We start from the raw sequence: 12,505 nt of genomic DNA on the forward strand, positions 1-12,505 counted from the left end.
ATGTCCTGCCTCACAATAAAGCTATGCACAGATCTCACTGAAGAAAACAAACAGAACCTTTACCAGTGTGGAATGCAGCTAACAACAGAAATCAAACAACCAGTCCCATTTGTCTTAGCAGTTAAAGAGTTAAAACTGACTACTTAGTGGCTCTGTATCCAACAGCAGGAGATAATGTTTATACTTGTACATTAAGTAGTTCTTATTAATCTGGACAATATACTGGAATTAATTTTACAAAACAGTACTGTTCTTCAGTGAAATCCTCAAGCTGCCATCTGTATAAAATTTAAAAACTCAAATGAAAAGGATATCAAAAATTTCAGATGTAGATTAACACCAAACAATACAAAGAACATCCAGTTTAAACAAAGATGAGTAAACAGAGTTGATCAATACACCACCGAGCAGTTTAAGCAGTTGTTCAGGTTAAGGAAATTTGAAGGCACTATTTAAAAGCAAAGAAATGCAAACTGTTGCATAAAAAAATAGTTTGATCTATTAAGAGTGCGACCAGGAAATAAAAAACAGCCATTTGGTGGTAAGCTTTATTTCATTTACAAATACTTGGTAAGAAGAGTTTACTTAGTACAAATTGTCCAGCCGAATGTCTTGCCAAGATAATGTGAAAAATACTTTCATTTCTTTGTTATGCCAATGTAGAGATGTTCACATACTTCTGCAAAAAAAGACAAAGATTAAGTAAAATGAAACTTATTTATAACAGACTGAATTCTAAGCAATATCAAGTTCTCACCAAAGGAAATTAAGTGTGCTTTACAACAATAAAAACATAATTCAATAAAATAAAATTTGTACACTAGCACAGAACAAATGGACAATGTGGCATGCCAAATTTTTACCCCCTTTTCTTCAACCTTTCCAAGTTCTGCCTTTCTTTAAGTCTTAATGCATTATATAGAAGAAAAATAAAAACAACCTTATACCAGCTATCATTGCTCAAGGAAATGCCTCCTCAGATACTGAGCTCAACTGAATCCTTCTAAAACGACCTTTCTAGAACAGTCACCTGCCTTCCTCTTCTAACCTCTCTTGATAAATGTAAATCCCTTATTCTTACTATCACCTCAGCTTCCTGAAACTATACAAATATTGTTATTCTAGGAGATTTAACCTAAACTACCTAGGACACGAGAAATGATATTGTTTAATTTCTAGCCAATATATCTACCATATGTAGTTGGGCAACGGCACTACTCTTCCAAATCTTCAACAACCACTCCCACAACAATAACCACTCCCTCCTGGATCTGGTGATCACTAAACACTCCTCCCAATACATCTGTACTTCCATGTTCATTCATCGACTACTCCCCAATAATCTTCCAAATTATCCACGTAACAAAAACTGCCCCCCCAAACTAGTTGCCTCCAGACCCAGATCCACCATCAATATTGAACTCAAAAACCACCTAACAACTTTCATTACACATACCCTCTTTCAACTTCAAGACAAACTCTTCCCTCTTAAACAGTATCTTTTCAAATACAACAAAAAAATCCTGGCTAACCACCAAACTGAAAGCTCTGCTCAAACTTAGGGACAATGCAAGTCTTCATGTAAAGCTTCACTGTGTAACCTAGCTAAGCAAGCCACGCGCAGGCACAAATGCAACTATTTTAAAAACAGCTTGCTCTGCTAGGCAAACCCAAACATTACTGGCAGGAAGTAAATCTTTGCACAGGTTGAAAATCCATAGATTTCACCTGAATCCCTATCACCATACAGACTTAAGATCAGCTCTCAACCCCTGACTTTATCAATAAATTTAGCTACCTACCTAGTACCGCAACCTCTATCCCAACTCAACTAGCCCCCCTCCTTTTATTCCCCCTTCTATTTCAAGAAAGTTACACACAAAAACCTTGACCCCTACAAGAAAACATACCCCTGAATGCACCACCTTGTGCAGACAATCTATTCCCTTTTTTTTTTTTTAAATCACTCTGCAAAGACTTTACCATGCGTCTTCTCACCATTTATGACCTTTGATTACCTCAAATGCAATGCCAGACATATGGAAAACTGCTCTTGTTAAACCCCTTCCCAAAGAGCCTCAGCCAGAAAATGCCTCCCACTTCTGGCCTATCTCCATCCTTCCTACACATGGGAAAATGCTTGAAAAACTAATCAACAACCAACTAACCACTTACATACAACAGTACTACCTCCTCACTCTTAAACAGCATGGATTCTGGGCTGGCCAAAACACAACAGCACTATGGTCACTTATCGATGAAATCTTACTACTTCCTACTTTTCACTTTCTCCAAGAAATTGGGGTTAGTCCCAACACTATCACCTGGTTCCAACAGTTCTTAACAAATAGCTATTTCAGAATCAAAACAGGCTACCACCTCCAGCACCCCTTACCAGTGGAGTGTCCTAGGGATCCATACTCACTCCACTGTTGTTTTCAATGTTTATTAAACTACCCTCTGACATCAGAAACCTTCCTATCACTCTTCATGCAGATGACATGGCTATTCTTCGATCCAGTCCCTCACATTCAACTATTCAAACACAGCTTCAGTCTGACCTACACTCGCGTAATTCTTGGCTAAACAACAATAAACTACTCAAACCCCTCGAAGACAAAAAGTACATTTGGAACTTCACAAAAGCTGAAAAAACTCCTAACATCTCAACACTACAGATCTTAAATGTTTCCCAATAGGAACCATAGGGTCATTTAAATTCTTAAGTTTATGGCTAGACCAGTTACTTAACTCCCAAAGACACACACCAAGAAAAAGATCAGTTCTCTTTTATTCTGGTCCTAGACAATATTTTTCTCTCTCTCCAGACCAGGTAGGGTTTGGACAGGCACAGGAGTCTTCCTTGCTAAGCTTGAATACATGCTCCCCATTATAGCTAGAGCTTCTAAAAAAAAAAAAAAATCCAACTCTCTAGAACCTTAACAAAATCTGCCGATTCATTTCCAATTCACCCCTCAGGAACACAACTGCATTACCCTTTCCAAAGCAAAATACCTACCAGTCTCCTACAGATTTGAGCTGCTCCTAGGGTCTCTCCTTTTCAAACTACTTAAACCAGGTGCCTTCCCACGTATTGCAGCCAAACTCCATAATAAAACTACTGTACGTCTTCCAATTAACTCCTTCACTCCAGATACCCCAAAGGAAATTGCAATGTGCTGACCATTCCTCTTCCATTATTGTACCCAATCATCTCTCCCCCCTCACCTAAAAGAAGTCTCCTCTTTCCCCACATTCAGAACTCAAATGAAACCTCCATAAAAAAATCTTGACTGTAAGTGGTTTTCCACTGGACACAATCTAACTCCCTCTTCACCTACATTATGCCTATTTTGACTCTCTGTTCTCACCTGTTGCTTCTCTTTCATATTTACTATTAAAATTAATTCACACCTGTTTTCCTACTCTGTTAATAATATGTACACATTCCATAAATTTTCCATGGGGTTATCTACCTTCTGTGTTTACTCTCTGAATTTGTTCTGCTTTATTTTTTGGTGAATTTCTTCACCCAGACTGTACCTGCAAACGGTTTTGTGATCAGTGTGCTACCCTGTAAACAAATTAAATAAAATTGCCAAGAGCATTCTTGATTTGTAGAGCTAGAAAGGGCATCACAGTGTACCCTTGAATGTTGTGTCAAAATTGCCAGAACAGTAAGCTTTCCTAAAGCTTGTGTGTCATTCAGTTCCTGTACTTGACAAGCAGTACCAAAGTACAGCCACACTCTGGAGTATCAATCTTGGGGACATTATGGTTGCATCTCTGTCAGATGTCCTCCTATCCTTAAATAACCGTTATCTAAAGCATACAATTCAGCAGTTCTCGGCTGCTTGACAACAGGCTGGGATACAAATCAGCATCTTCAAATTAGATGTCCTGGTTATGTCTTAGAAGAGTGAAATTCTTTTAGCAGATGAGGTAGGGAGCAACTACACCAAATGTACCAGTTTAAGAATTTTGTTCATACATACATAAAGGCACACGAGAGAGGAAGACAGACTTTGGACAGGTGAAATGGCAGCAGGGTGATTGATTACTTTAGGACACACCATGGCACCTTACGCAGGTGTGGGTGATGTCGACTTCAATGACACCCCGATGGGGTTGTCAGTTAAGTGTGTGGCCCGTTTTTAATTCTATAGTTTTTGAACATTAAACAGTGCAAGAAGGTTGAAGTACATGAACTTAGTCTAATGGGCATTATTGATTTAAAGTCACTGAAAGACAGGCGCAAACACATCAAGCAAGGGAGCTGTCAACCCCTGCATTATACAGTTTTAAGTGACTTGCAGCCCTTTTGGAGAGTGAGACGTTGCTTGATGGATTACACTTTTTTTTTTTTTTAAATCTCATCTTCTTCAGAACTTGATTTACTGGAGCATTTATTTCTTGAAAATAAGAGTGCTGGTATTATAAGTTCGGGCATCACATTAGGGGTGGGGCTTGCTAATGCACATTCTGGTGCGTCTTAATATACAAAAGTGCTGGCAGCAATACTGCTGGCATTGTACTGGACTCTGGTGCAGATCCCATTTCAAATCTATGATCATAAGCCTTAGGTACTGAACAAAAGGATGACATTACCAAACATAAAAGTAGCAGAAATTACATTGTTCATAGGGATAGGTTTCTGACCCAGAGACTCCCCAGACTCTGTAATAGATTACCCATACATGTCAAGCAGAGTGCCTCTTTGGCCCTCTTCAAAAGGAACCTTGACGATTGGATGGGAGAAAGGAAATTCACCCCGGGGATCACGTCAGTCGCCCTGCTAGACAGCGGTCCAGGGAAGTAAATAGTGTGGGAAGAAATAGCCAGGGAATTGTTATGGCTAGGCTTGTATAGGCCCTAGGGCTGATAGCCTAGTACCAACCTATGAATCTATAACAGGACATTGTGAAAAACTTGTCAATCCTATAAGGTTTTGAAGTACAGCTAATTGTCTTTTAGCTGAAAAGGATCATTTGAGGCGTCTGTCACCTTGTTTGGATGCCCTAGGGTACCTTCCACAGCAGATGCACTAGGCAAAGTCTGGTGGGAGGAGGTCCAGGGTACATATCTCCATTAACCTTGGAATACAGGGGGACTTCACAGTAAGAGGTAAAGACTTGTTGCATGAGACAAAGATGTGTAGCTTATCTTGCTCGAACTATTAATGCTGTAACCTTCAAGACAACTATACATATACATAGATGAACACTCAGGTGATCTACAGGTAATCGTTTATTTTAGGACACACCATCAGACTTTGCACAGCTTTGGGGGATGCTGACGTGAATGACATCTCAAAGCTCCAAAAGAACCAGGGACAAATTCAGAAATAATCAGGGATGCTTTTAAAGTATTAGTACTATTAGCTTGAGATATTGACAGTATAACAGAATATGGATTAATATATATTTTCTTAAGTAAAAGAAGTCTATAACTGTAATTATTGGCCTTATATGTTAAATGTAATTCAATGCCTTTTCTCAAAAATTAACCAATTTTAGGAGGGATTAGTCAATATCAGGGACATCCCTGAAAAAAGGGACAGTTGAGAGGTATGGATATAGCAATGGGGCTGTCAGTCAAGTGTTTAAAAAGTTAAAAAAAAAGTTTTTAAAAAAAGATTAAAAAATTTTAAACTGTAATGTCTGGCACTAGTGACATAATGTAAATGAAAGTATGTCCGGATCCAACTAGGCGATCAAGGGAGTTGCCAAGGGGCTTGGGAGGCCCACCGGCCAGGGTGCTTCCACATCCTTTTGAATTATTTAAAAAAATGTAAGCATTTCTTTGGCGTCGTCTTATTCTTTAAGGAGCATGCATTCACCATCCATCGTGGGCACATCTTAACATGACACATGCACCAACGCAGATGCAATGTAAACATCTGCACAGCTCCGTTCACATAAAGCTGGAATGTAACTTGCTGCTGTTCCGTTCACTTGTGTGTATGAAATTTTTGCTATTCCGTTTGTGTGTGTGTGTGTGTGTGTAAGGCAGGCTAGTCAATTAAGTTACTCAGGCTCAAACCCTGTACCTTAGTTACAGAGACAAGAGCCGGAATCATCTACACCAACTACCAGACTGCGAAAAGAATTGTGAGTTTCAGTACATTTTCAAGGAACTGTGGGTTTCAAGGGAAGAGAAGTTTATTGCTGCTCATGCAAAGTTTGTTTTCAATGTACAATGGTTTTGTTTAGCAAATGGCAGTCAGTGTTTGTGCCGTAGAATTTGAAAACAGTGCTAGTAGCACAATAGGTAGCATATTTGCCTTTGGTGCAGAAAGCTGTGGGTTCTACTCTCACACCATGTGGCTGGATTCCTGATACTGTGGGGCACTTTAAGGGGGAATGGGGGTGTGGCACTCCTGAGTGTGTCCTCCTTTGGATGAGATGACTAGTAACTATGAAGTAGCTGTCAGTTTGCCAGTCATTCCCTAGTGCAATATTAACGGCTTACAAACTTTTTTTTTGTTACTGTACACAGGCAAATAATTTTAAGTGCAGCAGGCACTGAATTTGTAGATGAAACACTGAAATGTAAAGTTGTTTGCAAGTAGCAACTTCTTTATTAACTGCAGACTTCCTTAATGGGGAATTACTCAGAGGGCTTTTACTTCTGCAGAAATTGTGCATATTGACTGATATTGCTGGACTGTAACAACAGAAGTTTGAGTGGCCTAATACGGCTGAAATGTTCTGAAATGCATAGTTTTTATCATTACTGGTTCATACCTCTGTTTCATTGCTTAGTGGAAGAAATGTGCAAAATTACCAATTTAAAACACATTCTAACATTTTGTGCTGTATTATACAAGAAATCTAATACAATCAGGAAGGAAAATCAAAGAACACATGCATGTATGCATGGTCCTAAAAATGTGTGCAAGGAGCCTATGGTTTGAAAACAGCCCAAAGGGTAAACTTAATCCGCCTCTAGCCAGATGCATTTTCCTTGTGGTTTTCAATGCCCTTTCAATGAATGTGAGTTTTAAGCACAGAGAAGTTTACTGATCACACCAAGTATATTTTTATTGTGGGACTGTATTGTTTATTTAGCAATTGACTAGCAGTGTGTTATAAAATTTGAACGTCAATCCAAATATCTATAATCATTGTAGAAGCAAAGAAGGAAATAGTACACACACTACCAGGTTTGGGCAGTGTTTATTGTAAATGGTGAGAATCCGTCAAGTAATGGAACACTGGAATAGCTGGGGGAAGGGGCTGCTTTGGGGGGATCCAATACCCTGCCTAGGGCCCCATTTGACCATGATCTGGCTCTGAATGAAAGTCATCCACACACATCCAAGAAGGGGGATGCCACCCATACACAGTTTTAAGTGTCTTGCAGTCCTTGGGGGGGGGGGTCCCAATAGCCATTACACTAGCTTTTGCTCTAATCTCATTTTTTTTAAAGAACACGATTGACATTGGTTCAGAGGAGATTACTAGGCTAAGGCTTAAGGGCCCTTACAAGCCCAGCCAATATAACCCAATATATAGTCCCTAGTGGCAAGAAGATGGCAAGGATTCGTGCCTGTACATAGAGTACCTTACAGATTGCCCTTATCCATAACGGACATAGCATAGGCACTAACCCAAGAGTGGATTCCCCATCCATTAATCCAAATTACGTTTGAGGTGGGTCAGGGAAGGGCTCTGCCCTTTCTTTGGAACGTTTCCTATTCACGATAGCAATCTCCGAGACACCCATCTGTCTCTCCAGCATGTTTTGTGACTAAGTTTATATCCCTAGATCGGGTGAGCCTCGTGCTATTTGACTTGCGGATGGGTAGCAGCAGCTACACACATTATACACAAACATTTAAGTATTTAACTATTCTACCACAATGCATTAACGAAGTTGGGGGGGGGGGGTCGTAGCTGGACAACAGCAGCCTCCTCCCGCGCGCGCACGCAGAGCTGTTCGTGTAAACTGCACAGAAAGTAAGGGATAAGCTGTTCAAATAATTCCTCCATCAAGCACGATTGCGTCACAACTAAAAACTTAGTGGCCTCAACATTTTCTATGCTTACTACAGTTAATAAACTAATGGGGAAGAGACCAGTCTTCTAGTTACATCTGCATGCATTCAGACACAAGTTCAAATTAAGTTCCAATAAAAAAATTACTTACTTGGCTGCGAATGACATGATGAACACCTTCCCCACGTTTTACATGATCAGTGATCTAATTAATGTGTATAATTTTACGTCGTTGAGAATAAATGGATGAAAATATATAAAAGCCATATGCCAAGTCACCATTACACAAGTTAACCAAGCACATAAATCACCCCGTTAACGTTTCCCTTAAACCCATTACCTCTAACACGGGTGCATAACTGACTGTATGTAATCACATCTAAATTGCACACAGCAACTACTGCATTCCGATACAGCGGCAGCGTTCCGCCACATACAACCCCCAAACTAGTACACTAAGCTACACTTGGTACAATTTGTGATCAGTAATGGCGACACTACATCTTCAGACCTAGAGTCTTGTACAATGAAACTCGTTACTGATTGGTATATGAGACATACTGTCCATCTTCTTTTAAATACGCACACTCGTCATTTGGAGGAGGAGAAATCACTCCTGTAAAAAATAGACGTAAGAAGGCAAGCAGTATGGCGCAGGGTGGATGAGGGAAAGGCATCTAATAGGAAGCTAGTCATTTTCAATGTGTAGTAAAGCTTCAGAATGGCTAGCAACAGTCAGTCTAACAAGAAAGATACTCAAGAAAGCGAAGGAAATGAAGAGAAATCTGTTGGTACTGATAATACTGATACCATGAAGACTTTAATACAGGACACGAAATCAAAATCTAAACAAAATGGCGAACAAAATGAAAGTGAAGTGCCGCCGCCTTCTGATAGCACTGCTAAGCAGCGTAGGGTTAGCACACTTGAACAGAAAGATGAAAATGAACGTCCAGCCGTCCCGAAATCAGCAGAGGAGCCTCTTCGGAGAAATTTTCAGATTCCAAGGAAAAACAAAGAGAAAAAAGGTTCTGATCTTCTGTTAAATATCTCTCGTCCTTTTTTGCGTTGCTGGTGATATATTTTCGTCTGATTTAGTTGTTTACAGTTATTCTGCGGATGTTAGTGAGTTGTTTTGGATCTGTTGAGACCCCACGCTCAGTAATGTAAATTGGTTAAGTAACTGCTGAATCCCATACAATGAAGGAAAAGGCATAGTACTCTTTCTTCGTTTTGAGCACATTTTTCCTCAGCGGAGTTTGCAGCATCTGTCCTTGGAGATTCGCGGTTTCATTGAATGCCTCTACAGAATCATCTCTTACATCTTTTAATGTCAGTTCTTGTAGTGTAGTCTTTCTAACAGCATTTATCTGTTCTGTATTCTTCTTAATCAGGGTAAAATAAACCCATGTCAAGCGTCTTTAGTCATGAAAAATGGTTAGATACAGTCTACTCAAACTATCTTTTGGCCTCCAGTCTTTTAAACCTGGTGTGTTCATTAAAAAGACTTGGCTTCTCTGCAAGTGGTCATATTTATTTCTTTGTGGGGAAGGTAGGTGCAGTCATGAAAGGATTCCCCCCTGGTTGGAAATCCCTATGTATATATGTGTATGTATATATATATATATATATATATATATAGATATATATATATATATATAGATATGTATATATATATATATAGATATGTATGTATATACATACATACAAATATCTAGTCCAGTTTTACAGCTTAAACATGAATTTAAAGATGATCCTTGTTACAGGGTGAAAAATAAAATATACGGTTATTACACTGGGTGTGAGTAATTATTGCAGTGGTGTAGTTTGATTTTGAATACCCTTGAAAACCTTTTTTTTTTTTTATTGTTAACTTACATGCCTGTAGTTTCCTTGCAGTGCATTGTAAGAAACATATCAACAAGCCATCTGGAAATTTTTTTTTAAGAGGCCCACATCAGGAATTTTCATTTGCGGCACTGAATAATTTTCTCTCAAGTTCTAATGGGACAATGAAGTATGCTGAGGATTATGTGTGCCTTAAATGGTTCATTCTAATGTACATGTTGGCCTAATGCCAATGTCTTTGAAAAAGGGGCAACTCCACCTAGAAATATACTCAGAATATAGTATCTGTTAAAAGTACTGCATCATTTTTGGAACCTCATGACGGTTTGCAACTTGGAGCAGGATATTGGCATACTACTGGAGCAACTTGTTAATTTGCTGCATTTGGCTACGTTCTGGAGTATGGTTTTAGTTGCCCATGTGATGGAAAGCAGATCTGACATTGATTGTGGAAGCACCAATACTGGGAGTGGAGGTTTTACCATGGGTTATTTGGAGAGTTAAGGTTGCAAAGTACCTTAATTGCCAAGGGAGTTCAGCTGCGTTGTTAGGCATTCTTATGCTTGTGATGGATTGCAGGAATGCTGTTCACTGAGAAGTACTACATGAGTAAGTCTTGTTGGGGGCACATTAAGTTGTGAGGCTGTAACATATGTGCCTTAGTTACCTTGGCAGTGCATTTGTAACTATGTAAGCCAACAGCTATGTAGTTAAAATAACGTTTAAATAGTTTTGGAAAATTGGCTTAATTAATGATGCTGTTCTAGTTTTTTGTTAGTACTGCTGTCAGGGAATTGCATATAAGAACAAGTTAGCCTTTTCAACTCCAGAAGATCACACACACTGGTGTGTCAGGGTCTGTTACCATGTGAATGTGTAAATAACCCTGCCCCATGCACAGAAGCGAGTGCTATCCATATCTGTATGCATGCAAACAAAGTTAATTAATAGATGTGAACCCACAGCATTTGACAGTTGCGTTGACATTGCTTGGTGAATCAAGCAAGGGAAGCACCTTCTACCATTAACTACCTTTAAAAAATAAATATATATGTGTGTGTGTTATATGGACTTCATGTTTTCTGATTTGTGCAAGTGTGACTAGTCTAATGGATCAAATGTATATTGGGAGGGTGGCCTAATGGTTAAGGTGTTTGCCTTACAAACACAAGGTGCGGGTTGGAGCCTCACAAGGGATAATTGGCTAGGCTTAAAATGGCTCGCAAGGGCAGTTAGTACTAATCTATGAAACTATTTTAAAATAAATATACTGTGGCATGCTGTTATGGGGACTGCTACTCTTAATCCTTGTCCTCTCTGTTGGATATAGTTATTTTAATTTTAAAAGCCTTTATCATTGGTAGTCATTTACTTCAAGAATAAAATGGGGCAATAATAACCTATACAATACAGTGCAGCGGTGAATTTGTAAAAACACTTGTTCCTTGTTTAGTACCAGTGAAATTTAGCAATATTTTTATAACACTCACATGTGTTACAAAAGTGTGTACATAAGCGATAGCAAAATATCTTTTCTGTACATTGAATTATAATATGCAAGTAATAGCTTTTGTGTATTTACTTGCGTTTTATTACTGTAAATTGAACAGTTTTGTTGCATTCACTAAGAAAATTCTTTGGAGTTGGGGTTGTTGAAGATTTGTACTCTAGTGTCCCAACATATTTAGTTAACTTAAATGCATTTCTAGGGGAGCATTTAATCTTATTTGTTTACTAAGAATGGGTGACTGGACCAAAGCCCCTTTTTAGCAGAGGCACAGGGAGAAAAGTTCCAAAGTAAACAAAGAAATTCCGTTTACACAGTAAAAACATTTCAGTAAGGATTGCAGCAACTGAAGAAAGCAATGTTTGAAAATGCAGCTCAACATTTATAATGAGAGTTTACAGTAGGGTGGTATCTATCTAATTTACCACACCCAGGCTTGCATAAACCGATTAGTAAGTTAGCCTTTTCGCACAAAATCTCAGATTCTTTGTAGCTTTTTTTCTAGTTTAGTGGTTAGGAATTTCAAGAACTGCAGTTCAGAATGATTATTTTAGGGAAGGACTGCAAACCCATTTGCTTTGCAGGCCCAGATTGTCATATGGCACTAGGGTGGTAAATATCTAATGTAGGTTGTAATTGCCCATTTTATGTAGTTTTGTGAAAGGAGTAAATTGTCTTTAGCTGGTCTTTTTCTAGAGGCTATATATAATATGTACATTTGAGAAGGGTTGCTGATAGAGTCCATCTTACTCTGTCATGAGCAGTGTTATGGTGCAGTAATGAGGAAATGGAGCTCATGATACTTTCGTCTGGAAAGGAAGACCATGATTATATAACTTAACTAATTGTACTTCTTCTTTCGGCTGCTCCCGTTAGGGGTCGCCACAGCGGATCAACTGTTTCCATTTCTTCCTGTCCTCTGCATCTTGCTCTGTCACAAACCACCTGCGTGTCCTCTCTCACCACATCCATAAAACTTATCTTAGGCCTTCCTGTTTTCCTGTTACCTGGCAGCTTAATCCTTAGTATCTTTTTCTCAATATACTCTGCATTCCGCCTCAGCACATGTCCAAACCAACATAATCTTGCCTCTCTGGCTTTGTCTCCAAACCTTCCAACCTGGACTGACCTTCTAATATACTTATTCGTA

General features: G+C 39.0%; 1 protein-coding gene and 1 long non-coding RNA gene across 7 annotated transcripts in view; one reads left to right on the forward strand and one right to left on the reverse strand.

The window, feature by feature from the left end:
• Positions 1–534: 534 nt before the first annotated feature.
• On the reverse strand, positions 535–8,610 carry LOC122807720. The gene is made up of 2 exons (XR_006365717.1): positions 8,152–8,610; positions 535–679 (listed from the first exon to the last, which is right to left on the reverse strand). It is a non-coding gene; the product is annotated as an uncharacterized LOC122807720 (long non-coding RNA).
• A 17-nt stretch (positions 8,611–8,627) lies between these two features.
• TASOR (transcription activation suppressor) overlaps positions 8,628–12,505 on the forward strand; it is a 2,736,533-nt gene continuing 2,732,655 nt past the window's right edge. For all 6 annotated transcript variants that reach the window (XM_044078696.1, XM_044078698.1, XM_044078701.1 and 3 more), the window contains exon 1: positions 8,628–9,028. In XM_044078696.1, coding sequence (XP_043934631.1) covers positions 8,722–9,028 — 307 coding nt within the window. In that variant the 5' untranslated portion in view covers positions 8,628–8,721. The remainder of the gene's footprint in view (positions 9,029–12,505) is intronic.

This window comes from Protopterus annectens, chromosome 7.part1 (assembly GCF_019279795.1).
Source record: "Protopterus annectens isolate FY-2018-M chromosome 7.part1, PAN1.0, whole genome shotgun sequence".
NCBI lineage: Eukaryota > Metazoa > Chordata > Ceratodontiformes > Protopteridae > Protopterus > Protopterus annectens.